This window comes from Myotis lucifugus, unplaced genomic scaffold (assembly GCF_000147115.1).
Source record: "Myotis lucifugus unplaced genomic scaffold, Myoluc2.0 scaffold_748, whole genome shotgun sequence".
Lineage (NCBI taxonomy): Eukaryota > Metazoa > Chordata > Mammalia > Chiroptera > Vespertilionidae > Myotis > Myotis lucifugus.
In genome coordinates this window covers 88,436-116,389 of record NW_005871796.1, presented here as the reverse complement: position 1 = coordinate 116,389, position 27,954 = coordinate 88,436, and the positions used below count along the sequence as shown (strand labels likewise).

Genomic DNA, 27,954 nt, shown 5'->3' with positions numbered 1-27,954 from the left:
GTTCTAAAGTTCATTTTAATTATGAATTATAAGTGAAGAGGCTGGCAGTACCACATGGCAGTTTTTCCTACCCCCTTTTCTGTGATGCATAATAAATAAGGAAGGATGAAATGTATTATACTTTATCTATTTTAATGTGTTTTTATTACTGCATTCATCGTCACTTCCATGCAATTCTTTTTTTTAACTTTGCACCAAATTTATTTTGTTCCTATTAAATATCATTTCTTTGAAAAATAAAAGGAAAGACCTAAAATTTTATTAAGTTTTTAAAAAACGTTTATTTTATTTATTGGGATGACACTGGTTAAGAAAATTATATGTTTCAGGTGTACAGTTCTATAATACATTACCTGTATGTTATTGTGTTCACTATCTCAAGTCTCCTTCCATCACCATTCATCCCGCTTTATCCTCTTTTACCCCCACCCCCACCCCCTTTTCTTCTGGTAATCACCAGCCTGGTGTCTGTCTAGGAGTGTGTGATTTTTTGCTTAATCCCTTTACCTTTTCACCCAGCCCCCCAACCCCCTTCCTCTCTGACAGGTATCAGCCTGTTCTCTGCATCTATGAGTCTGTTTCTTTCTTTTTTTTTTTTTTAACCTTTTCCCCCCTCCCCAGAGGATATGTTTATGGATTTTAGAGAGAGAGGAACGGAGAGGGGGGTGAGAGAGAGAGAGGGAGAGAGAGGAAACTCAACGTGAGAGAGAAACATCGGTCAGTTGCCCTTGCACATGCTATAGCTGGGGATCAAACGCAGCCTTTTGGTGTATGGGGTGACGCTTCAACCAGTTGAACTCCAGGCCAGGGCAGCCAACTTCTCTCTTAATGTCAAGCAGATGCTTAAAGAACGTGGGTTCTCTCAATGGGTGGTGAGTGAGTGCAGTGATTTCTAAGGCCTGTAATATGAGTAGTATCAATCATTTAGTGAAGCCTCATCTATTATTACTCCTATAATTAAGCCTGCATTATTGGATTTAATCCTTCTGGTCTGGAGTCTAAGTATTTATTCCTATTTTGTAAATGTGCAATGTGGAGATTTTAAATAATTTGACCAAAGCCCACACAGCTAGTAAGCCAGACCTAAGTCCCTCACACCACAAAGTCTTTGCTGTTAATCATTCCAAAACCTGTGCTGGTAACCAATGGGAAGGAAGTGAGCGACCTTGTATCAATTATCGCACGGTGGTTCTCAACCTTCTGACCCTTTAAATACAGTTCCTCATGTTGTGACCCAACCATAAAATTATTTCCGTTGCTACTTCATCACTGTAATGTTGCTACTGTTATGAATCGTCATGTAAATATCTGATATGCAGGATGGTCTTAGGCGACCCCTGTGAAAGGGTCGTTCAACCGCCAAAGGGGTCACGACCCACAGGTTGAGAACCGCTGGTTTATAGCCGGTCCTTTCATCAGCTGAGTCAGCTGTTGCGGTGTGTGTAGAAGCCATGGGTATAGAGAATTTTAAGATAATCTGTATTATATTGTTTTTTGTATGACTTTGTGAGACTTAAATAATAAGTTAGCCTGGGGAGTAGATGCATTTAACTTATTTCTAATTTTTCTCATGGTTTAGTTTGTTTTAGTTAGCTTTCAGGGTATTTCACTTGTATGTCTTATTGTGGGTGCACATGTGTGGTATGAATACTAAAGTGTTTAGAGCGATCTTACCTGATTAAAAATCAAGGTTTGACCCATCAAAGCGATTCTTTACAGATTTCAGTACCGTAAATTTGTATAATTCTGCAGCATTTTTATGGTTGAAAGATAATTTATTTTCTGAAGTTTTGTCAGTCCAATTCAATAATAATGGTATCATACACTTTAGAGTGGTTTTTATTTTTTTCTCATGATTTTGAAATAGATTTGATTTTATATCAGGATATAAACTGCCAGGAAAATAAAACCACTGGATATTTTGTATAGTTGAGACTTATATTTACAAAATATAAAACATTTTATAAAGAATATTCAGAGTCGTGTTGACTGATACTATATTTGAAAGGAACTTAATGACTGATTCCTTGTAGCTTGCTGTTTGGGAATTGTATTTGTTCTCAGTTTATTTTGTTAGCTTTGCAAAAATAGAACTTTATTATTATTTGAGAAGTTGACTGGGACAGAGGATAGGCAGGAAGTGTTTGCAGAGAACAAGTTAGTGAGGAATTGCATTTGAAGGTGAAGACAAGCTAATTCCCTTTTCCTCTTCCACAGCATCCTCCTCCCACACACCTCGCCCGCCCGGTGCACTGGAGTGCGATCGGGGACATGGAAGGGTGACTTGCCTGTGTGATCAGGGCTGTTGGCTGAACGTGTGCCTAGGCTTCTGTGTGTGGGCTTCACAAAGAGGCTCTGCCTCGGGCTGCTGTGCTCTTTGTTCTTTGCTGTTTCTTCCTGAATCTGTAGGTTTTAGTTTTAAACTTGATTTCTGTTAGAAAGAGTTCTACAGACAGGAGAAACTGCACATGGTTTCCGCCCGTGTGGTCAGTCCTTGCTTCCTGGGAGTGCCAGGGTTCCGGTGAGCTCCACCCGCGGGTGGACACGGTGCGGAGGAGCACAGCGTGCGGCATGAAGAGCTCTCACAGGCAAGTTTAAGTAGCTTACGTTCACTTTCTGCGCCTGAATATCTTCTCTGCTGCTTGTCTTTCACAGGCCAGAGTGCGCACTGGGAGATTCGGCTAGCAAGAATTCGGAATCTGACGTGGAGGAGTTTTCAGATGAAACTAATACAGAGAACCTTTTTGGCGCCTCTCCCCCCAGTACACCTCGGCAGATGAAACGCCTGTCAACCAAACACCAGAGGAATAATGTAGGGAGGCCTGTCAGTCGCTCCAATTTGAAAGGTAAGTCTTGTACTTGAAAGATCCACATGAGAGGGCATGGTCCTTCTGGTACATAACTAACCTTATTGATGGATTGATTGATTGATTGATTGATCGATTTATGTTTCTTTATTGACTAAGGTATTACAATATATGTAAATAACCTTTTTTAATTAGTCCTCACCTGCACATACGTTTTTATTGATTTTAGAGAGAGAGAGGGAGAGAGAGAGAGAGGGAGAGAGAGAGAAAGAAAAACATTGATATGACAGAGAAACATCAATCGGTTGTCTCCCATATGCGCCCTGACCATTAGCTGCCTTGTTAGTAAAGGAGAAACTGAGTCTCCTCAGGTAGAAAGGTTTTTGCTGAGTAATTGCTTAAGTCATTTGTATTTTTTTGAGGAAAAAGGAATACAAAGGTTGTGGAAGAGGCCAAGCATGGATGGATCCACATACTCATGCAGGGTGGCTTCGGGCGAATGAGATCAATGGCCTTCCTGTCCTCTGCCCCTCCCGGGCTGAAGGACTGGGTCCTGTCTTCCAGACATGACAGGCGCAGTGGGCCACGGGGAGGGACAGAGCCAGGCTTTCTTCCCCAGGATTCCTGGCGGCCTGCAGCCTGAGTTCTCGCCTGTGACAGTGCAGCTGCCTTAGGACGTGGGCCCTCCTGGCTGCGCAGCGCGGGCCCGGGTTGGGACCACCACCTCCTACCATGGACAGATCCTGCGCTCTTCTTTCTCCTAGAAGCTGAGTGTTCTCTGTTTTCATTTCTTCCTTCCTCCTGGCCCTTCTTTCCTGAGGTAGATGGTCAAATCATGCCGGCCTGCTGCTTCCTGAGCCCTGCTTTCACACCAGCCTCAGGTCACTGAAGCCTAGACATGAGAATTTCCCTGTTAATTTCAGCGAGCCACTGGTCCTGAAACTGATTGTGTAGCCCCCTGGCGTTCATCCATCTGTTACTGCACAGGACAGGGATTTCACTTTCTTCCTCATCTGAGAAGCTTCCCCATCCCGTGTTCTCCTTGCTGGGACCAGACGCCTTCCCATTCCTCTTTCTTCAGTCTCTTCCTCTCTCTTCGGCCAGACTCCCTCTCTGTCTGCCACACAGCCCCTCACAGGGGCGAGTTTCCCTGTCACGCCCCGCCTCGAGAAAGAAGGAGGCAAGAGAACTGGCTCGATTGTACTGATTTGCTTGAGGAAATCATATCCAAGGAGGAATTCCGAAGTGTGACTTGTCTTTCTTTCCCTTAGGGAAGATGATTTTTTACTTTCTTTAAAACTTTATTTGCCTTAGGATGTTAAACTGTCCTTATCCCCTTTGGACATGAGAATAGCTTTCTCATCTTTAAAATTAATCCTTATCCATTTTCTGAAAAGAAAATTTTCAAATGCCTAGAGAAATTCCTTATCTCAAATAGTATCATTGAAGCAGCATCTAATGAATCAGAATTAATACATATTTGCTTTGTGGTCGTAAAGTGAGAAGATGGCAATAGCACATCTACTTTTTCTTCACTCGTTGGTTCATGCTATTTTAGAGTAGGAGTTGCGAGCACAATTTCCCCATTTTGTAGATTGAGAGACTGAGAGAAATGTTATATATTTCTTGGTTCTTTTCATTTTCAGCATATGGTATGATTTTTTTTCTCTAATAACAGCCTGAAAATATAAGTGCATGTGAAGATCAGTTTTATTGAAAGTATTGAGAGTAGCTTCATATTTAGAATAATATAATGTTGTTTATTTTTTTAATAGAAAAAACAAATGCATTGAACCAGCCTCCACATAAAGACACTGGGAAAATCGGGGAGAAAAAGATCCGAGCGGCCATTAGGACGACAGAGCGCGATCATAAGAAAAATGTGCAGTGCTCCTTCATGTTGGACTCAGTGAGTGGGTCTCTGCCCAAAAAGCCGATCCCAGATGTGGATCTCAATAAGCCTTACCTCAGTCTCGGCTGCAGCAACGCCAAGCTTCCCGTGTCTGTGCCCATGCCTATCGCGAGAACTGCACGCCAGACTTCCAGGACCGACTGTCCAGCAGATCGCTTGAAGTTTTTTGAAACTTTACGACTTCTGCTAAAGCTTACCTCAGTCTCAAAGAAGAAGGACAGGGAGCAAAGAGGACAGGAAAATACATCTGCTTTCTCATTCAACCGGTCGAATGAGCTCATCTGGTTAGAGCTACAAGCCTGGCATGCGGGACGGACCATTAACGACCAGGACCTCTTTTTATATACAGCCCGTCAAGCCATACCAGATATTATCAACGAAATCCTTACTTTCAAAGTCAATTATGGGAGCGTTGCCTTTGTTAGAAATGGAGCTGGTTGCAATGGTGCCCCGGTGGAAGGACAGTGCCCGGCCCCTCACGGAACGAGGATTGTGGGTTATCCCACGTATCATGAGCATCTCCAGCGCCAGAGGGTGTCATTTGAGCAGGTGAAGCGGATAATGGAGCTGCTAGAGTACATAGAAGCACTTTATCCATCGCTGCAGGCTCTGCAGAAGGACTATGAGAAATATGCTGCCAAGGACTTCCAGGACAGAGTGCAGGCACTCTGCTTGTGGTTAAACATCACAAAAGACTTAAATCAGAAACTAAGGATTATGGGCACTGTTTTGGGCATCCAGAACTTATCAGACATTGGCTGGCCAGTGTTTGAAATCTCTTCCCCTAGATCGTCCAAAGGCAATGAGCCAGAAGATGAGGGAGATGACACAGAAGGAGAATTGAGAGAGTTGGAAAGTAGCTCGGATGAGAGTGAAGAACAGACCTCTAATCCAAGGGCGCCAAAAACCAGGCAGCCCCTCGACAACACTTTCTGCTTCCCGTCGCAGGACTGCCCCGCCAAGCGGCTGGAGAGGCTCGAATCGGAGGAGGACTCTGTTGGCTGGGGAGCGCCGGACTGCAGCACCGAGGCCGGCTGTAGCAGACATTGTCTGACTTCTATTTATCGACCATTTGTAGACAAAGCACTGAAGCAGATGGGGTTGAGAAAGTTAATTTTGAGACTTCACAAGCTGATGGATGGTTCCTTGCAAAGGGCCCGGGTAGCGCTGGTAAAGAGTGACCGTCCGGTGGAGGTAGGTTCCCAGCAGGCATTAGTGTGGTCTTCTCTTTAGTGCCATTATTGGTTGTAAATTACAATGTATGTTGTGGTGACTATTACGTCACAGTCATGATATTTTTAAGGCATAAGTGGTAGTTATCATAAATTGCAGATTTAAACATTTCTATAAAGTACTGTGATAAATGGGGAAATGGATCTATGAAAACTGTACAAAATTTAGTGAATTAAATATAAGGTGGTGTGTGGAGGGAAAAATGCAACCATGTAAATATAGGATGGAGAAGGACAGGCTAGGTATAAATAAAGAGGAGGGAGGCCACAATCATGGGTGACCACAAGCCGAATATGAGTCAGTCAGAAGTCAACATGATGCTAAAATATTTTTAAATGAATACGGCATCCAAGGTCATGGGTATAGTTTTTTCTCTATTCTTTGCAATAGCTTTCTCCTTTTTTGAGTAGCATGTCCAGTTTTGGTCACTGGGTGTTAAAGAGATGTGAATTGTAGAGAACTGGGAGAATGATGAAAGGAAAACGAGTACACTGCTTGGTGAGGTTTAGCATAGGTGACGCAGGTCTAAGGGAAGTCTTAATTATTGTCAAATGCGTGCTTCAGTTGGGGAAGTTTTTGTGAAAGGAGTATGCCTATTAGAGGAAGTGGTTGAAGTTGGGTTTTGTACACATTTAGTTTTGACAGCTTAATATCTCAAATTCTTTGCTGCTAAGGGTGGTAAAACGAAAAGGCCGTACTGTTGGGTATTGTTCTTGATTGTGAAAGAGCGCCAGCGATGGTCCTGTGCTGAGGCGAGTGTGCATGTTCCTGTGGCTGAAAGCAAAAGGGCCCAGACCTATGGGATCCCTTCTGCCTGTGTGAGGTTGTGGTTCCAAATTTTAGTAGCTCTATGCATGTGCATAATCTTTTTAAAAAACTGCAGTTTATGGCATCATCTGAAAAAATAATTTACTTTTAAACTGATGTGCAGGTCATGACTCTTAGGAAGAGTGGTCAAGCATTCACATAATATAGCAGGATGTTTGCAAAATGAGTCGATACTTGGTAGCTATCTGAGGTTAGTTTACTTTGAGTATTATTTTGATTAGAAATCTTAAAAATGAATCTATATTGTGATTTGCTTTGAACAGTATTTTAACTCTGAATGATTTTTTATGTATATCTTGTTTTATAGCGCGTGAGGGTTATTTTTTCCCCCCTGTGAATAACTATTTTATAATAAGATTTTAGTATAGTGCAGGTTTCTTTCTTCTTTTTTTAAAATCCTCACCCAAGGATATTTTTCCATTGATTTTTAGAGAGAGTGGAAGAGAGGGGGAAAGACAGGAGAAACATCGATTGGTTGCCTCTTGCACGTGCCCCGACCAGGGCTTGGGCTGAGAAGAAGCCTGCAACCCAGATATGTGCTCTTGACCGGAACTGAACCCAGGACCCTTCAGTCCGCAGGCCGATGCTCTATCCACTGAGCCATACTGGCGAAGGCATGTTACAGTGCAGGTTTCAGTCAGTAGAGCAAAACTAGATCTGTAGTAAGGATTTGCCACATGTTCCAGATGGGGAAGAGCTTACTTTGGTCTAGCTTTTTGGCTGGAATGGTTCAATTCCAGTGAGCAAATGTGTGGGCAAGCCAGGGTTGATGATGAATATTTATTGTGAAGCACTAGGGTTGAAGTAATATGAATGAAAAGGCTCTGGCAGTATGACTGCTTCTCTGATTCAGTGCTTCTTGTAGGAGAGGGGCAGGTGGTGTGATGGTGAGGGCTCGGGGAGGTGTGTCTAAGGCTTCATAAAACTGCTTTCCATGCTGTCACCCACATTGTCTCTCTCCCCCAGCAATGAACCATCGCTACTAACAGGAGTGCTTTGCATCCTTAGATATGTTGGAACAAGATATCATTGCATTTTGTGTTAGAATTTATGTTGAAAACACACAGTAGTAGGTAGCCATAGTTTTGGATTGCCATCAAAGTTGTGTTCCTTTGGTTTGACCAAGTGAGATTTAAATGAATATGTTATCCTTGTTGTAGAAAAAAAGAAACATACAAATTCAAAGCTTAATAAGTGTGTGATTAAAGATTTGTTAATTAAAATTAAAATTATCTATACATAGTTTGCTTCACAGAAGCCCCTGTTGTTTTAAATTTTGGTTATGAAACGTTATGTTTGTCAAATAATGAAAGAGTAACCGAGTGCTAAAGTAGAAACTTTTCTGTATTGGAGATTAGTCCAGATTAATAAAAGACAAGGCTCTGAAATAATTAGCTTGCTTGGAAAGAAAGACTATTTTTATTCCCATTTCAGGGACATAATTCTGTAAGGGGAGGTACAGTACATGAACACATGTACACTCCCATCTGGGTTTGTTTTGCTTTAGTGTTTTTACTAAGTATGTTGGGGAAAGATGCACAGTTTTGAAGTCAAATAACTGGATTCTGTTCCTTGATGTGGCTCTTTCTCGTCACATAACTTTGTAAATGACTTAATCTTTCTGATCCTAGGTCTTCACATCTGTAAAATGGGTATAATACCTTCCTACCTACCTCACAGGGTTGTTGTGAGGCTTAAAACAACATTTGTAGTAAAATGCTACAGAAGTAAAATATAAACTATTATTTCTCAAGTTTTGTTATAATTTTTCCTCCCTTGAAGCTAACTCTAAGTTAGTATGGGCTAGACCAGTGATGGCAAACCTATGACACGCGTGTCAGAGGTGACATGCGAACTCATTTTTTTGGTTGATTTTTCTTTGTTAAATGGCATTTAAATATATAAAATAAATATCAAAAATATAAATCTTTGTTTCACTATGGTTGCAAATATCAAAAAATTTCTATATGTGACATGGCACCAGAGTTAAGTTAGGGTTTTTCAAAATGCTGACACACCGAGCTCAAAAGGTTCGCCATCACTGGGCTAGACTGTTCTATATTTTTTTAAAGTATGTATTTAACCTTTAATTACCAAATAATTGTGTATTTTAAGGGTGTAAATTAGTTTCAGAATTGCTCACTAGTACCCTGTGAGGAATAAAGTTATCAACTAGAGTACAGTGTATAATTCCATTCTTTTGTCTTTAGCCTTATAGAACACAGTGTTCCAAAGTTAGTTAGGTTAGCACTTTTTCCTTTACCCTGTTCAGTAAGGTTATATCATACATTTATAGTGTAGTTAGATTAATTTATCTCGTCTGCACTCTGTCCTGGGATTTCCCAATGTCCTAGTTGATTTTAAATTTGCCAACTGTATGAAGTTCACTCTTTGTGTTGTACAGACTGTGGGTTTTGTACATTTAATATGTTAAAAAAAACTAGCATATTTGAGCCATAGATTGTGATATGGTTAATTTGTGCTTCTTCCTTTTTTTATTTATGAAATGTATATATTTTCAGAAGAAGAGAAAGATAAAATGAAAACTTATACTTTAATGAAATATACAAAAAAATTAGCTGTCTGACTTTGTAGATTACCATGCATATTACCTCAAATTCTAAGAGGATTTTTGGTAACTCCATTAATTACTTTCTTTTGAATGAGAACTGATTATATAATTACTAGAGGCCTGGCACACGAATTCATGCACAGGTTGGGGTCCCTAGGCCTGGCCGGCGATCAGGGCTGGAAGTGGGGAGGGGTCGTAGGAGGTTGGCGGGCCGCGGGAGGTTGGCTGCGGGAGTGCATTGACCACCAGGGGGCAGCTCCTGTGTTGAGCATCTGCCCTCTGGTGGTCAGTGTGCGTCATAGCGACCGGTCGACTGGTGGTTTGGTCATAACGGTCACTTAGGCTTTTATATACAGGCAGTCCTTGGGTTATGTCAGACTCAACGTATGTCATTTCATGGTTACGTTGCCATCTCCCATTTACAGTATTTATTAAAAAAAAAAGTTCCATCATTTCGACGTATGTACATATGTGCTTTATGTTTTTTATTATTTATTTACCACTAGTAAAGGTCAGGAATTATCTTTCTTTTAAATTTTTTTTATTAAATCTTTATTATTCAGAGTATTACAGTTCCTCTTTTTTCCCCCCATCGCTCCCCTCCACTCGGTTCCCACCCCATCCCATGCCCTTACCCTCCCCCCTCCACTGTCCTCATTCATAGGTGTAAGATTTTTGTCCAGTCTCTTCCTGCACCCCCATACCTCCTCCCCCCCCCCCGAGAATTGTCAGTCCACTCCCTTTCTATGCCCCTGATTTCTCTTATATTCACCAGTTTATTCTGTTCATCAGATTTTTTATTCACTTGATTTTTAGATTCACTTGTTGATAGATATGTATTTGTTGTTCATAATTTTTATCTTTACCTTTTTCTTCTTCTTCCTCTTCTTAAAGAATACTTTTCAGTATTTCATATAATACTGGCTTGGTGCCGAAACCGGTTTGGCTCAGTGTATAGAGCGTCGGCCTGTGGACTGAAAGGTCCCAGGTTCGATTCTGGTCAAGGGCATGTACCTGGGTTGTGGGCACATCCCCAGTGGGAGATGTGCAGGAGGCAGCTGGTCGATGTTTCTCTCTCATGGATGTTTCTAACTCTCTATCTCTCTCCCTTCCTCTCTGTAAAAAATCAATAAAATATATTTAAAAAAAATACTGGCTTGGTGGTGATGAATTCCTTTTGCTTTTTCTTATCTGTGAAGCTGTTTGTCTGACCTTCAATTCTAAGTGATAGCTTTGCTGGGTAAAGTAATCTTGGTTGTAGGTTCTTGCTATTCATCACTTTGAATATTTCTTGCCACTCCCTTCTGGCCTGCATAGTTTCTATTGAGAAATCAGCTAACAGTCGTATGGGTACTCCCTTGTAGGTAACTAACTGTTTTTCTCTTGCTGCTTTTAAGGTTCTCTCTTTGTCTTTTGCTCTTGGCATTTTAATTATCATGTGTCTTGGTGTGGTCCTCTTTGAATTCCTCTTGATTGGGGTTCTCTGCGCTTCCTGGACTTGTAAGTCTATTTCTTTCACCAGGTAGGGGAAGTTTTCTGTCATTATTTCTTCAAATAGGTTTTCAATATCTTGCTCTCTCTCTTCTTCTGGCACCCCCATAATTCGGATGTTGGTATGCTTGAGGTTGTCTGAGAGGCTCCTTTCACTATCTTCATATTTTTGGATTCTTTTTTCTTTTCCAGTTGGGTGTTTTTTGCTTCTTCGTATTTCAAATCTTTGACTTGATTCTTGGGATCCTCTAGTCTTCTGTTGGATCTCTGTATATTATTCTTTATTTCAGTCAGTGTATGCTTAATTTCTAGTTGGTCCTTTTTCATATCCTTGAGGGTCTCACTAAATTTCTCGGATGTTTCTAGAAGATTCTTGAGTAACCTTATAACCGTGGTTTTGAACTCTATATCCAGTATTTTGCTTTCATCCATTTCTTTCATTTGTGACTTGTTTCTTTGTCTCCACATTTTGGCTGCTTCCCTGTGTTTGTTTCTATGTACTGGGTAGCTGTTAAGTCTCCTTGAGTTGTTAGAGTGGCCTTGTGTGGTTGGTGTCCTATAGGGCCCAGTGGCTCAGCTTCCCCAGTCACCTGAGTTGGACGCTCTTGATGCACTGCTTTGTGGGCTGTGTGCACAGTCTGGTTGTAGTTAACCCTTGATTGCTGTTGGTATCACTGGGAGGAATTGATCTCAAGGCCAGTTGGCTGTGATGACCAGCTGTGTCTACACTGGAAGAACTATTGCACAGGAGACACCCTTATGGGGCAGGACCTGCTTCAGTGGGGCTTAGGTGTTCATTGAGTCTGCCCGGTGATTGTGTCTCTTATGGATCTGAGGAGTTGTAATCTGGATGGTCTCACTCTGACCACTGGGTACACTGGCTCTTGGATCTCCAAGGAGGTATAAGGTCAGCCACTGTCTGGGGCTGCCCAGCAGGAGCTACAGAGACATCTGCAGATTCCTCCTCTTTGTATGGGGTTTGGAAGTGCCCAGACGAGGCCCAGCTGTGAAGCAAGGCAGGCTGCTGCTGCTGGGCCTTAGGCCTTCTTTTGGAAGCTCTGGGTCTCTCTGACCCAGCTGCAGTTTGACAGGTTTTAGGTGAAAGGACAGGCCATTCAAATGCAAAAGCTGATGCACACAGCTTGGGTGGGATTGTAAATTGGGTGGGGTGGGGACTCTAGGAATCACCAGGGTGGAGCAAACAGCTATGGCTGCCAGTCAGCCCTGAACCGGAGAAGTCCCTGGTTCTCCGCGTCCCATGCCCCCGTGCAGGAACAATGATTGCTGCGAGCACCTCTGAGAGAAAGCCGCCTTCGCGTTCCTGTCCCGATGCCAGACAGTCCAGTTTCTCCCCATATGTGCCTGGGTCCCCCAGAGTCTCGCCCGGAACTGGAGTTCAGAGCAAGCGGGAGCTTGCATCGCCCTCCCGGTTAAAAGAGCACCACATCCAGGTGCCAGCACTTTCCGCACCTCTGCACCTCCTACCAGTCTCAGTGCGCCTTCTTCACCTCTAGTTGTGGGACTTCCACTCAGCGAGGCTTCCCGCGGTTCTGGGCGGTAGTTGTTCTGCCGTTTAGTTGTGGTGTTGATGTGGTTGTGAGAGGCAGCAAATACAGGTGCTGACCTATGCTGCCATCTTGGTTCTCTTCTCTTTTAAACTTTTTTTTACTGTTTCACTTCATTACTGCTGTGTCTGTGCTCCATGTGAGTGACGTAGGTGCTTATGTAGGTGGGTTCCAACTTACGGCGAAAATCACATTGCATCGCACCATAAGAACGGATCTCTGACGTCACCTGAGAACTTACTGTATATGGATTGTAAGTTTAGTGGCCAGTGAAATATCATTTAGGATCTAATAATAATTATGCTAATTTTTCCTGAAGAGGTTGCCTTTTATATTCAGAGTGGACAAAGGCTATAGAAATGAGGATATGCATTTATAATAAACTACCATTTAGTGAGCCTTACCATGTGCTAGACACAATAGCTGAATGAAGTGGCATTTTTATTTCTATATTTTACGTATACGGAGAGTAGATGACTAGGCCCAAATCACAGAAGCTATAGATTGTTAGAGAGATTCAAACCTAGGATTTGGGGACACCAGACTTTAAGCTATGCTCATGGTTTCCAGGCCTGACTGCACACGTGCATCTCCTGGAGAGCTCTGACAGATACAGATACACACAGCCGTCCTTCTTGGTTGTAGGCAATTCTGAGTCTCCCAGGTAGGGTAGGAGCACTGCCATTTTTTTTATTAAACATATTTTTATTGATTTCAGAGAGAAAGGGAGAGGGGAGAGAGATAGAAACACCAATGATGAGAGAGAATCATTGATAGGCCGCTTCCTGCACACCCCACACTGGGGATTAAGCTTGCAACCTGGACATGTGCCCTGAATGGGAATCGAACCCTGACCTCCTGGTTCACAGGTTGATGCTCAACCACTGAGCTACACTGGCTGGGCAAAGGAGCACTGGCATTTTTAACCTGCCTGCATATCCAGACCAACCAGCACCAGTGCAGCTGCAAGTCAGCCCACTGGGAGCAGTAGGGAGGCGACAGTACTCCCCACCTCCGCTCTCACAATCAGTGCTCATTCATACAGTTTTTATAGGTCACTTTTTATTTGTGCCAAGCATCACCTGTCTGATTTCATTTGTGAAGTTACATGAGCTTTTTAATTGAGGCGTCAAGCTAATAAGCACCTACTTGCTCATTGCCTGGAGGTTTTGTTTTTCTTAAAGAAGCACACTTATGTGTGGGCCAGTAGGAAGTAGTGCTCCGGTTTGTAGCAGAGAGCTGGTCCATGACCACAGCAGCAGCTCAAGACCCGTGGCGAGTGGTCACTGAATACGTACCATGTGGAGGGTCCCGGTTGCACCCAGTGAGTGCTGGAGCCGGACGCGAGCCCAGGACTGGCTGCAAGGCCATGCGCTTAGCAGTACACATCCTGCCTCCTGCAGTAGGGTCACTGCACCCACTGGAACGTCTACAGGCCTGGCCAGGAATGTGGCGCTTGCGGGAGAAAGAGGGCAGGTGGCCCTGAAGAGTGAGAAACGATGGGCACTGTGTAAACTGAGCCGGCCCGGTGCTGTCATGTGGGCACTGTGGGCCCAGCGTGGACAGACCCCCATATGTCAAACAGAACAAAAAGATCCAGATTTTCGTGTGAAATCTTCTAACTTTTAAATGCTGGCCCCTAAGTAAAAAACTATTTAAAGCACCGCATGGAACATTTAGAGGCAGAATACCTATTGATTGGTGATGTTTTAAGTTGAAGAAAAGTTGAGATTTTCAAATTTTGATGGCTTCAGTGTTCTCAAAAGGAGAAGGCAAGGTCTTTGAATATGATTGGTCAGCATGATGTTGCCAGAGGTTTAAAAACAGTGGGGAAGCTCCAAACCCCATGTTTTATGGGGGGAAATACAATGGTGAGCAACATTAGGGGTCCCAGGAAACATCAAATAACAGATATTTGAGTGAGACTAGCCAGGTCAATTTTATGAATTTTTCCTGATTTTTCTATCAGTGTCATTCAGTATAGGTCAAGAGGAAAAATGGACAAAAGAATGTGTTGAATGCACTGGTTTTTATGTTTACACTAGAGGCCCAATGCACGAAATTCGTGCAAGAATAGGCCTTCCTTCTCCTGGCTGCCGTCACTGGCTTCCCTCTGGGACCTGGGACCCAGGACCCGGGCTTCCCTTGCAGCCCCAGCTTCGTCTGGAAGGTCGTCCAGAAGGACATCCAGTCTAATTAGCATATTACACTTTTATTATTATAGATAAATGGCTATCTGGCTTTATAGTCTTTTCTCGAATATTTTCAAGTTTTTCTCAGTGTAGAGGTAGTTGTGGGTAATATTATATATAACCTTAAATATAAGTGTTCTGACCATTTTAATAAAAAATACATGATGAAAAAGATGAACTTGATTCTATTTCTACTATTTTTTTTTCTTAACAAAAATATTGCAATTTGGTTTTAGTTCTTGTTACGGTTTCCTAATACTTTTAGAACTTTTTGTTTTAGAAAACATTAAAATTGAAATGTTAACTTATTCTAAAGATAACTTTTCCTGTAAAATGATGATTTTTGTAGATTTGTCAGCAAATGATAGAGAATAATAGTTTATAACTACACCCTCATGCATGCTCTTTCGCCTTTGTTGGATGTTGTTACAGTTTTCTGAGTTTCCAGATCCCATGTGGGGCTCCGATTATGTGCAGCTGACCCGGTTGCCCGCTGCTTCCGAGCCGAAGTGCAGCGCTGTGTCCTGGGCCGAGCTCGAGGCCATGGACTTACCCTCCTTCGAACCTGCCTTCCTGGTCCTCTGCCGGGTCCTCCTGAATGTCATCCACGAATGCCTCAAGCTGAGATTGGAGCAGAGACCTGCGGGAGAGCCGTCTCTCTTGAGTATTAAGCAGGTTTGTTTCAGAGACTGTTTAAAAACATCTCGCAATCATTATATTCCTCCACAGGCTTATGATTTTTATTTTGAGGATTTTTTCCATAATTGTTGTAAACAGTGAAAAATGAGTAGTGTTTTCAAAGCTGCTCTTTTTAGGGTGATTGAAATGTTCTCTACATGCAGTCCTCAAATACAGGATTGTGGTGCAGCCTTCCTGTTATTCACTTCCTTGTCAAAAAGGATATAAAAGTAGGATGATGATATGACCTATATCCTATTAATATCAGTCTTTAAAGACTGGAAACTTAAAATTAGATATTTTAAGCTCTTTAAATTTATTTTTTTCATTCCTTTTAAGCTACATGTAAACATCTAATTTCCTCAGGTTAATCTTGGGTTTGTTTGTGGATTATTATAGTTTTTTGATGGCGAACGCCATAAACCCCTGTAGGTAAATTATGCTAAACTATTACAAAGGTCCCCATGCTCTGTGGTAAGTACATTTGAATCTTTATTATGATTAAAAGGGATGAGATTTTTCTCTTCTATACCTTGTCTTATAATGTAAAGTAGTAGAAAAATACATCTTTCTATGGGTTTTATTTTCTATGTAAATTTCTTTGTAGGAGGGTATATTTTAGCAAATCAGTTTTTGTTTATGTGACATTTTCGCTCTGCACCCATACTTTATTTTTACTGTTTTGTTCTCATCCAATTGAGACTAAGATATTGTGTAAGAATCTGGAAAATATCTTAGGTTTTTCAGAGGTAAGGATTCGTTTGGGGAGCGGGTGTTGGAGTTCTTTGAGGATTTAAGTAGGAACTGAAAATCGATACCTAGCCTGGTCAGGATGTGTGAGATGACGGAGCTGCGACTGTCCCCACAGCTGGTCCGAGAGTGTAAGGAGGTGCTGAAGGGCGGCCTTCTGATGAAGCAGTACTACCAGTTCATGCTGCATGGCGTCCGGCACGGCCTGGAGAAGGCCGACTGCAACATGGACGCCTTCGAGGAGGACCTGCAGGAGATGCTGATGGTGAGGCGCGGGGGCGTGTCCCCCAGGTCTGTCTGGCTGTGTGTGTGAGGGCTATTTTTTAACCGATTGTTTTATAGCCTATTCTAGTTCACTGTTTCATTGTGGGTCTATAGCAGATAACCCCGAAATAGAATCATAGCCTGGTCGTATTTTATTGAGCCATCTGTCATCAGCTGTATCTCTAGTACCTCGGATGCGCGAGGGACCTTGCCCGGCTCTGGGTATACAGTAACGAGTCCTACAAAACTCAGTCTGAAGAATTGGGCAAAAGTTGATATTCCTCCCTGAGTAGGAAGTGCTGAGGTAGCCTTTTGCCGAGATGCCAGGAGGGTTAGGGATGGGACACCTACACTGGACGGGCGCCTCAGGAGCGTCTTACGGTGAGGCAGCCGAGTCTTGAGGAGTCAGGAGTTACGTGAGGAACCTGGCACATGCACAGGATTGTAAACAACGTGAGCAGACTTACTTGTATTTCTTTCCAAAAAGAGCCCCCAGTCTCCTCACATGCATTGTACGTACCTGTGCTTTCTAACCGCTGGACTTTTGCTCATATTATTTCTTCCTGCTCAAAACGTCCCTTCTCTTTATTTTCCCACCTGAGACTTACTTTCAAGTTTTATTTTTTTCTAGAAAGCTTACTTGACAGCTTTAACCTTTAGTGGGCTTTATCTAAACCTTCTTTGAACTCTCAGCAGTTATAATTACAACTGTACTACTTAATACATAATGACATAGCAGGTCTCTGTTCTCAGGTTCCCCTAATTAGACTGAAAGCTTTACAAGCCACGGGCTATGCCTTGAAGTTCTTTTGTCTTCCGTAATGTCTGGTAGAGTCTTAATGTGCAGTAAATACATGTTAGATTCAATAGAGAGAGAGAGACACAGCTGATTGCATAATATGACAGGTTGATGAAATAATATAGAAAACAGCCTCGCTGGCAGGTATATTGTTTTTGCAATGCTTTCATCCTTGCTTGATGCCTCACTGCTGCCTCAGGGTGGCTCAGCACGTCCAGCTACCACCCCCTTTCTAGGCTGGGAGAAAAGAGAAGGGTAGACGGGAAAGTGTGCTCGCAGCCAAGTCCAGAGCAGGCGCTCCTGGAAGCCCTGCCCGACAGCTGCCCTGGTCCGGCTGGCCAGGCTGGGTGCAGAGCCTCTTCCCTGCAGTGCAGGCTGGGCTTCCGCACACTCAGCCGCCAGCCTCTTGCGTGGAAGGCGCGCGGGAAGACGTGACTGGGAAGGGGACTGGCCACATCCGCCGTGTTACGGAAATAATTTTGATTTTGAAATTGTTTCCTGGTTGTTTGGGAGAATACATAAAAGACCAGTACGTCTAAAATGTGGCTATGTTTTAAAGTACTGTGCTAGTCTATTTCTTATGTCGGAAACATCTTTATCATTGAAAATTTATGGTATAAAGCCATAAGCAAACTAATTCTTCTCTCTCTGTGGATGACTAAACAGAAGTTTAAAAAGAGAAAATGTGCTTTGCTTTGCCTAGGATTTAGTTGGAGCTTTGCTACTAATGATCTGTGTAAGGCACAATTTCCCTTCGTTTCTCTCCATCGTCTCACAGATGAAGAACTAGCAATTACCATGTTTTTAAAATTGTGCCCCAAAGAGTGCTAGATGCGTAAGTGCAGGGGCATGTTTTCAGAACTGGGGAAGCCCAAACCAAATCAGTGTTTTTAGGAGGAAGGAAGGAAGGAGAGAGTGGCCTTTGGATTGGCTGTCAGATTATGTTTACTTGAAACTCATCAAAAACAGCAAAAGGAAGGAAGAGTAAAGAGAAACGTTTCATGTTCAGTAAAGGAGGGCCAGACACTCACAGTTAGTGTTCCCAGAGTAGCGACATTCAGCCTTTCCATCTCATGGCACAGAACTAATTACTAAAATTCCACGGCACACCAAAGGCTGTGTTATATTTTTTGCTGATCTAACAAAATATAATAGGTATAATTTTGGTTCATTCACACTGGATGGCTATTGTTGTGTTGGCTGTTGTTATTTATTTATTTTTTTTGACAGTCTTAAGGGAGAATAGGTTAGTGCCCCTGTCTCAATAATCAGGTATTGCATGTTTAAAAATTCTTGTGGCACACGGTTGACAATCACTGTTCTAGAAATCTCAGGGGCAAGCAAAGGAGCAGAGAGGGAGCTCCTGGGAGCTGCTCGCTTTCCGTGCTCATTTGGAGAGGATGGTGGTAGACCCATGCTTGCAGGTTCCACACACACAGCTGGGCCCAGGACTGGAGACTGATGGCCACAGCGTGGATGGAGGAGGGCCCAGAGCACCCAAGATTCAACAGAAGACACGGCTCTCGAGATGAAGAAAAGACCTGAAACTTGCCTACTGACAGTTGTGATGGTCTCAGAAAACATTCGCTCCAGTGAGCTGAAGCCGTAACCTGATGAAAATACAGGAATCCAAGACTAGAGGAGGCATCCTGTAAACACCCAGCAAAGACCGTCGTCATCAGGGCGGGAGGAGGGGACAGCAGGTTGGGCTGGCATCAGATTTCTTCATCCGGGCAACAGCGCAGGGCAGTGCAGTGGTGTCGGACAGTTCTCAGGGAGAGAGCGTGTGACCCAGATATGTTCTACGCAGTCAACGTACCCTTTCATAAGAGGATCGGTAGGCGGTGATTTTTTTGTAATAGACAATTGTGAACCCGTCTTGAGAAAAACTCCTTGATAGTAAAACCCTACTAAGCAACAGGTAAGTCAAAATAAGAATTTAGGGATGGAAAAGCTTAATAGACTTATGTGACCATAAACCCCACTTCAGAAAAATTGGGTATTTTAGTTATAGATCATAATTTATATGTCATAAGCCTTGAAAAATTATAGCACAAAAATCTGGATATTGGGAAGGGATGGTGAGAAGTGTGCTCATTTCCTGTCAACACGTGAGCTGCTGTCTGAAGCTAAACAAGTGAAGATCCCGCCTCCTGCAGGAGGCGTGTCCGCAGGATATTAATCATAACATTGCTGGTTGCTATTCTTTTTAATTTTTAAAACTTGATTGTACTTTTTTCTGCATTGTGAATATTTTAGTCGTTTTCTGCGTAATTTGAAGGGATTGTGGATACAGTGTTACACTGTGAGGGCTGAGCTACACCATTTAAGAGAAGTCCTCACTGGCAGCACAGTGCCGTGCCCAGCGGCCCTCTCCCGTGGCTCTCTGATGCGTAGCTTTCATGTTGACAGTTGAACATCGTGAGTTGCCAAAGTCTGTTCTCAAATACCACCCTTTACATTTTTGTATTTTAAGGTATATTTTGATTACATGAGAAGCTGGATCCAAATGCTACAGCAGTTACCTCAAGCATCCCACAGTTTAAAAAATCTGTTAGAAGAAGAATGGAATTTCACCAAAGAAATAACCCATTACATCCGGGGAGGAGAGGCCCAGGCTGGGAAACTTTTCTGGTAGGAACCCTGGTGCTCCCGAGGGCACCTGTCTGCCTTCCTCACTCCCACTCCCAGTCTGCTGCCCAGTTCCCTTCTGTGCCCTTGAGCGTTGAGTTCCTATCTGTGTGCCCCTCTCCCAAGCTCGTTAGCCCTGAAGCAGTGGTTCTCACCAAGGTGCTTGCCCGTCCCCACCCCCACCCCTCGGGGACAGTTGGCAATGTCTGGAAGCAGCTTTGATTGTAGGACTGGGAGGTCCCACTGACATCTAGTGAGCAGAGGCCCGGACGCTGCCAGACATCCCGCGGTGGCAGGACGGCCCCCGGAACCAAAGTTATTCTCCCCAAGTGTCAGTCTCGCGGTGGAGAAGTCCTGCCTTGGGTTCACGTGACCAGGAGCAGAATCTCAGCCTCTGAGGGGGCCTGTGCGCCTGTGCGGCAGTCCTCGGGATGCTGGGCCGAGGAAGGACGCACCCCCAGCACTGCTTTGGGACTGTCACGCTGATGGCGGAATCCCTGCGAAAGGGGCATACGGTGGAGGGTTAGAAATGTAGACAGTAAGCCATCGGGGGAGTGGTCCCTGGTCTGTTGTTGTAGAAAGTGAATGTGTCTTGAGTGCAGGTACCTGATGCGGATTCGGCGCATCAGTGGCCTGTGCTCACCACTGAGGTTCAGCCCTCCCTGGGCTCCAGGCTGCTGCTGTCGGGGGCTGCCTCGCTCAGCTGCTCAGCAGCCATGTCACTGCTGTCTCCTTCCTGAGGGCCTTTGCACCAGCTCCTCGGCCTTCCCTCCTGGGCCTTCCCTCCCTCAGTCTTCCCTCCCTGGGCCCACCGCCTCCATCTGTGCTCGGTATCTCGGAATCTGGCACGCACACCTCTCCCCTAACCTCCAGTTTGTATCAGGTCTTCTCTGTGTTGTGTGTGAGCAGTGAGCATGCTCCGTCTCAGTTCTCCAGTCCCTCAGCTGTGGGCCCCCTCTGTCGGGTGCTGTCCTGTGCAGATGGGCTCCCCTCGACAGCCTAAGGACACACTCCCTGCCATGGTCGCCGTCTCGCCATCCTCCCTCTCTCCTGTCATTCATTGCTTCTGTTTGCGTTATGTTTCCAGCCTCCAGTTTGTATCAGGTCTTCTCTGTGTTGTGTGTGAGCAGTGAGCATGCTCCGTCTCAGTTCTCCAGTCCCTCAGCTGTGGGCCCCCTCTGTCGGGTGCTGTCCTGTGCAGATGGGCTCCCCTCGACAGCCTAAGGACACACTCCCTGCCATGGTCGCCGTCTCGCCATCCTCCCTCTCTCCTGTCATTCATTGCTTCTGTTTGCGTTATGTTTCCAGGCTGTCAAGCCCAGCTGAAGAAATTTTCTGAAAGGGTTACTGTTGCGTGTCACAGCCAGCCCATGCTGACTTCCCTGTGTGTGCCCTCATTCCCTGCAGTGCTTTTGTCTTTATCTTTCACTTGACCTTGAAACTGCAGCGCAGCCTCTGGCCCTGCGCTCACGGTGTGCCTCCCGAGAAGCTCCGGGCCCTGCATTGCCCATGGGCCTGCCCCTCGGACTGTCGTGATCCTGGTTCTGATGCATCCCTTATGTTAGCACGGCCTCTGCTTCATGTGCTGGGTCTCCCAGCCCTGACTTCTCTCATCTCTCACATGCCCCTCACCCATGTGGCCGTGCCACAGGAGAGGCCCAGACCCTACCCTGCTCACGGCTCCCCCGTTCCGCTCAGCTCGGGCCTGATGTTTCCGGTTGCGTTGTTGCCGCAGCTCGGAGCTCTCTAGTCTCTGCTGCCCCCCTTCACCCCTTGTAGTTCCCTCAACACCACAGAGTGCCTTGTTAAGTGTGCGTCCGGCCGTTTTCTCCGGTGGCTCCCCTCTTCCTCAGTAAAGGGAGAGCAGGTGCTTGCGGTGGCCAGTGAGGCCTGCCAGTCTCTTTTCGTTCAGCCGCCTCCTCCTGATGGGCCTACTGTGCAACGCAGTGCTCCCTCCCTGCCTCGCTCAGGCCCCGCAGGCTCCACGTCCCACCTCAGCTCTAATGATAAATAATTTTATCATTTTGGACATTTGTTTAAGAGAAAAATAACATTTGTGAATAATTACATAGCTACTACGAAAGTAACTTAAAATTTTAAGGTTTATAACGAAAACCATGGTAATAGAACAAAGGTAGATACATGCCATAATCAGTGTTTACACGTTTTCACATTAATCATGAGTTTCTATTGGAAAACTCCCGGTCGTTTTTCTAAATGGTTGAAACACGAGCTGGAACATGACCTCTCAGTCCCTCGTCTAGGAGCTGTGGTGCAATGAGCACGGTCTTCCCGGGCTGACTCTTGTTGCTCTTCGTCCTCAGCGACATTGCAGGGATGCTGCTGAAGTCCACGGGCAGCTTCCTGGAGGTCGGCCTGCAGGAGAGCTGTGCGGAGTTCTGGACCAGTGCCGATGACAGCAGTGCTTCGGATGAAATCAGGTGATGAAATCCGTCCAAATTGTTTTGCACTTTCTGAACTTGGTAGTAGACCTAGCAGGGTTGACTTCTATGCTGTCTTTCATATGGTCTCTAGGGATGAGTCTGTGCCATTTCCTTTAGAAGTGAGTTCATGTAGCCTGGTAAAATGGTGTCCTTGGGGGAAGGGATAGGTAGTGTCAGTGGGCGAAAATGAGTAGAGCGGAACCCCCCCGTGTTCTGTAATGTCCTCAGCTCAGGGAGGGTGCCCCTGTGGCCGTCCTTTAGCACCTTTCATCGACACTTGCTGCGTTGGTATTGTTTTCATGCTCAGCGTATCCCTTCTGTGGAACTTGAAGCTGAAGTGGGTGAATCGTGGCTCACTCACCTATTGCATTTCTTCAGTTCCATGCAGGTGGGATTTAGGCTGAATCATGTAAAATCGCTGTTTTATGGCCTGTACATCAGCCATGTAGCCATTGTGCAGCCAGCGATCAGTCAGCGGTGCGCTAGGACACACCCTCCGGCAGTGCTGGGCCGAGTGGCTTCTGTAGAGCTGAACTGTGCGCTCACCATCCGGAGTTGGTGCGAAACGCAGTTTGGATTTCAGAACCCTGGGCTGTCCTTATGCCACAGATACACAAAGTAGTGACCACAGGGATTCTCACCCGGAGGAATATTGAGTGGCTGAGAGGTGGGAGAATCCATTTCTAGGGCTTGCAGTTTTGAGAGCTAATAGGGAGGATTAAAACAAAAATGGGAACTCAAGCACTAAGGTGTGAGCTAGTGCAGAGAATGACCCTCTGGTGGTTTTTTAGGGGTGCATCTGAACGTGGTTCAGGTGCAGTGGGCGCTGGGGCTGGCTTGTCGTGGGTCAGAGAGCCGATGGCGATAGACGGTGCATTCTCTTCCCAGTCACCGCTCAGCACCGTGGGGCTGGCAGCCTGAACTCGGCTGTGGTGGGGGTCTTGGTCCATACACAGGAACATTGACAAACACCACATAAGACAGTGTTTTGGGTGAATCCCGTCATTAACCATTTACTGGCTTACCTCTGGATATGTGCCTTTTTTGTGTGCTTTTTAAAAATCCTTACCCAAGGCTATAGGGTTGTTTTATTGATTTTAGAGAGAGAAAGACAGGGGGGAGGACATCGATGTGAGAAACATCAACCCATTGCTTCCTGTATGCGCCCCAACCAGGGATCGAACACTGGACCTTTCAGTGTACGGGACAATGCTCCAAGCAACTGACCCACCCGCCAGGGCTAGATATATGCCTTTTTAGTTAGATGATGAGCTGGGAGTTAAGAGCTTTTCTCAAACTCCAGGAAATTATTGTAATGAAATCTTTAGAAAGTTGAGCTTACTGTTATTTGAAGGTGATGGAGTGTACCCTGCTTACTTAAAGAACACAGTGCTTTCTGGAAAACGGGGGAGAAAGCTCCTGAACATCTGGAATACGTTTCCATTTATAACGCCTCCAGTTGTATGACTGTGGTGTGGAACTTGCTTCATCTTCTCTCTGCATTTCCCCGGCTGTAGCTCCTGTCCCCTCACTCTCTCCATCTCCGCAGGCGGTCTGTGGTGGAGATCAGCCGGGCCCTGAAGGAGCTCTTCCACGAGGCTCGGGAGCGAGCCTCCAAGGCACTCGGCTTTGCTAAAATGCTGAGAAAGGTGAGTTCGCCGTCCTGGCTGGTTACTATTACTTCCTTATTTTTTTTTTACTTTTAAAAAAGCCAGCTCTAAAGAAGTGTCGTTGTGTCTGTGACCCTAGGACCTGGAAATAGCTGCCGAGTTCACCCTTTCAGCCCCCATTAGAGACCTTCTGGAGGTCCTGAAATCAAAGCAGTACGTCAAAGTAAGTAGCACACGTTACATGCCAAAGTAAGTAGTCGTGTGTTGCATGTCAAAGTAGTTGCGTGTTACATGTCAAAGTAGCCGCGTGTTACATGTTAAAGTAAGAAGCACACGTTACATGCCAAAGTAAGTAGTCGCGTGTTACATGTCAAAGTAAGTAGTGTGTTACATGTCAAAGTAAGTAGCCACATGTTACATGCCAAAGTAAGTAGTCGCGTGTCACATGTCAAAGTAAGTAGTGTGTTACATGTCAAAGTAAGTAGCCACGTGTTACATGTCAAAGAAGCACACGTTACATGCCAAAGTAAGTAGTCGTGTGTTACATGTCAAAGTAAGCAGTCGCGTGTTACATGTCAAAGTAAGTAGTTGTGTGTTAATGTCAAAGTAAGTAGTCGCGTGTTACATGTCAAAGTAAGTATTCTCATGGTATTATGTTAAAGTAAGTATTCTCATGGTGTAATTGAAATATTTGTCTTCCTTACTTTACTCCAAAACAGGAAAGCTTTTCTTAAAGGTCCAGAGAGTAAAACTTATAGGCTTTGCCAGCCGCATGTTGACCCCAGTTATAGGACTATTCCATAATCTCCCCCAAATCAAGTTTTTCATACTTGACTTATTGACTTGTCTTACAGATAAAATAATTAAATATTCAATATATTTATTTTATTAAATCACACATATGTATTTAAAATAATGAATATACTATAATATGTTGAATTTAAATTAGTTGTTTTTTACCCTCACAATTCAGACTTTCTACATAAATCTTCGACATCCTGGACATCACTAGAGCCTCTTTTTGAGTTTCCATCTTTTCTCCCCGTTAGGTTCTTTGAGCTCTGACATTTAGAATCTGTGTATGATATTGTTACTAGAAATTTTATTCCCCCCACATGTATATGACTTGTACGGCAGTCACATGTGTGTTTCTTGTTAAAATGATCTTTAAAAGGCTTTTTAGGGTCCCCTCCCCAGGAGTAGCTTGTGAACCTGCACTGACACTTTTGCCTTTTCACTGAGTCAGGTGACGTCCTGTTTCAGACGTCACCTGCACAGACTCAGGCTTCTTCGCCGGCCGCCCGGCCGCCCGCCCGCGGCAGGCTTTGCTGTCTGGGAGCGGCTTTGCTTACTAATGGCGTGACAGACCAGCACTGGTTGAGGCTGTCTCAGGCCAACCTTCCTCCTGAGGAGTCTTTCCTTTGCTGTTGAAACGAAGAAGCTAGAGGCTGCCCTGTCAGTGGACACAGCATGAGGTTCTCCGCCAGTTAGTCACGGCCCCGTCACTGACCTGAGCCGCTTGTCCCCTCGTGGCCCTGGCTCGTGCCTTTCCCACATTGCCTTCCTCCAACCTGCTTGTCTTTTTCTAGTTTGTTTTTTTAAGTAACATTTCTTTAATTTTTGGCATTTCTTAATTCAGGGTTTTTCTTCAAATGGCTAAAATTTAACTTTATTTTTAGAGTTTTGTTGAGGTATAATTGGCATAGAAAAACTGCACCTACCTAGTGTATACACTATGGTGAGTTTGGACACAGGGACGCTGTGCTGCCATCACCACAGTCAAGGTGATCGGGCGGTGGGTGGTCTCTGTTCCAGGTGCAGATTCCTGGCTTAGAGAACTTGCAGGTGTTTGTCCCAGACACTGTCGCCGAGCAGAAGAGTTTTATCCTGGCCTTACTCAACGCCGCCGCGGGAGGAAAGGACTGCTCCAAGGACACGGACTACGTGCTGTTGCTCGACGCCCACCTCCTCCTCACCAAGCACAGCGACCTCGCAGGCAACAGCTGGGCCACGTGGGAGGCGCCGCCTGTGAAAATCGTGCCTCAGGTGGAGACCGTGGAGACCCTGAGAAGCATGCAGGTATGTCCCCTCCCAGGCCTCACACCGCCCGCCGCCTTCCCCTGACTGGAAGCAGTATTTCTTACTGAAGATACTTTTAGGAAAAATGAATCATTAGGTAATTTTGTAGCATTGCTCATACTAAACTATTCCATCAAAATCTATAGGTATGTTAAGTTACACTGGGATACTTGAAATATTTATATCTTTTCTGTTTCAGCCAGGTCATTAGCTCTGTATAGCCATGATCTACAAGGAATTGCCTTACAAGGAATTTGTAGCTCCAGAAGTCCAAGTTCTCCGGGACCTCTGGTTTGCTGGCTGCTTGGTTTTCGTTTTTGTAGTGCAGGCTATCGCCTGCCTACCTAGCAGGGACCCTGTCGTCTATGTAACGTGTTCACTAAAACCATAAGACGCTCCCTCGTGTTCTCCGTATTCAGTGAGGGGCAGTGGTAGTGAGTGTCGTGTGCACCTGGAGCCCAGCCTGAGCAGAGCTGAGTCCCGGCCTCCTGTCCCGTGACTCTGCAGATGGGTTCTTCCTCTGCGCTCCGTCTCCGGGAACGGTGCTCCGTCCACTCAGTTGTTCGAACCAGAGCGGGACAGTTACCATCAATCCACAGCCCTAGTGAGCCCAGAGCACTCCCAGTCAGTGACGTTCCTCCGCATGCCCCATTCCCACGGTCAGGCCTCCTCTCTTTCCTGGACCACGGCAAGGACCCCAACCGCCCTGGAGCTCCTCTGCTTCAGCCCTCACCTCTCCCTACACTGCTGCATTGTTTGCTTTGGTACTTCCAGATGATCATTCTAATACATACATCAGATCACATCACAGATCTACTCGAACTACTTAAAAAATAAAGATAATAAAGTCTGGTTTTTCACTATTTCATACAAGGCCCTGAGCTCATCCCACTTTTATTCTTGCGTTTTCCACCTACAGTGCTGCTCCTACACACACGCACATGCACACGCACACATGCACACGCACACAGCACCAAGAGGGTGGAGTTCCCTGGAGTTCTAGGACATTTCCGGGACATCATATGACACCGTCCCCTGGGATTCTTCACGCTGTGCTGAAGGTCCTGGCCGTCAGTGCCCACTGCAGCCCTTGCTCTTGGGAGCAGCCTTGCTGGACAGCAGCTTCCTCAGCAGATGGCTGCTGGCCCGGGAACCCTGAGGTGGCACTGATTCCCGACGGGGTTGACTGGAACGGGGCAGCAGGAACGGGGCTGCTGTCAGCCTGTGCTTCCTTTCCTCGCAGGTGGACAACCTGCTGCTGGTTGTCATGCAGTCTGCACACCTCCTCATCCAGAGGAAAGCCTTCCAGCAGTCCATTGAGGGGCTCCTGACCCTGCGCCAGGAGCAGACGTCCAGCCAGCCCATCATCGCCAAGGCTCTGCAGCAGCTCAAGGTATGCCCGTCGGCGCGGCCCTAGCCGGTTTATGTATATTTGGGTGTCGCTCTGCAGCACAAGGGGGTGTAATGGAATATTATCCAGCTGTCCTCCCATTTCCCCTCTGCGCAGTCCACACTTCCTCATGGTTAAGCCAAAGGGCTTCTGGATCTTTCCTGGAACTGTAGAAGGGATGGAAATATGAACAGTCACATGACTCATACTGGTCACGTGGTTGATTAGTAGCAAAGGTGATACTGGAATTTAGGTCTCTTCATTCCTAGCCCAGCGTTTTTGCTCCTTAGCGGCATTTACTGGAGGTACTCCAGGTCAGTAATGTATAGTCTAAGAGACTTGCTGACCTCATTTAACAGATCGGTCAGCCAAGATGACTAGACAGAGCCAGTGTGGACGGGCACACAGGCCTCAGAGTTCATCACCAGCCAGAGCCATGCCTGCTCTTATTTCCTGTTTTCACCACTTTCCCTGTCGTACTCCATTTATCACCCTCGTCTTGTCCACCCTTCTCCCCAGGCCACCAGCTATGTCCTCTCCGTAGGCTGAGGCTTGGCTTCTGGTAGAAGCGGCACTAAGATGACAAGGAGTTCGATAAGCATGCGTTTCTCTCCAGCCCGCCCCGCCTGCCTCATCTTCCTCATCCCTCTGTGAACACCCCCTTCAGACGGTCACCCCACTCTAATGCCAGGGCAGGGCTTTGTCTTTT

The 27,954-nt window shown here is 45.3% G+C and overlaps 1 protein-coding gene across 1 annotated transcript in view; it reads left to right on the top strand.

Annotated features, from left to right (window-relative positions):
* Positions 1-2,629: 2,629 nt before the first annotated feature.
* The window catches only part of MAP3K4 (mitogen-activated protein kinase kinase kinase 4), a gene marked incomplete at its 5' end in the record, with an annotated part of 49,434 nt that continues 24,109 nt past the window's right edge, over positions 2,630-27,954 (top strand). Inside the window, 10 exons of the mRNA XM_023746868.1 lie at positions 2,630-2,846; positions 4,583-5,913; positions 15,033-15,275; positions 16,147-16,293; positions 19,568-19,725; positions 22,047-22,163; positions 23,716-23,815; positions 23,916-23,999; positions 25,592-25,855; positions 27,099-27,248. Of these exons, the coding sequence (XP_023602636.1) occupies positions 2,630-2,846; positions 4,583-5,913; positions 15,033-15,275; positions 16,147-16,293; positions 19,568-19,725; positions 22,047-22,163; positions 23,716-23,815; positions 23,916-23,999; positions 25,592-25,855; positions 27,099-27,248 (2,811 nt within the window). The remainder of the gene's footprint in view (positions 2,847-4,582; positions 5,914-15,032; positions 15,276-16,146; positions 16,294-19,567; positions 19,726-22,046; positions 22,164-23,715; positions 23,816-23,915; positions 24,000-25,591; positions 25,856-27,098; positions 27,249-27,954) is intronic.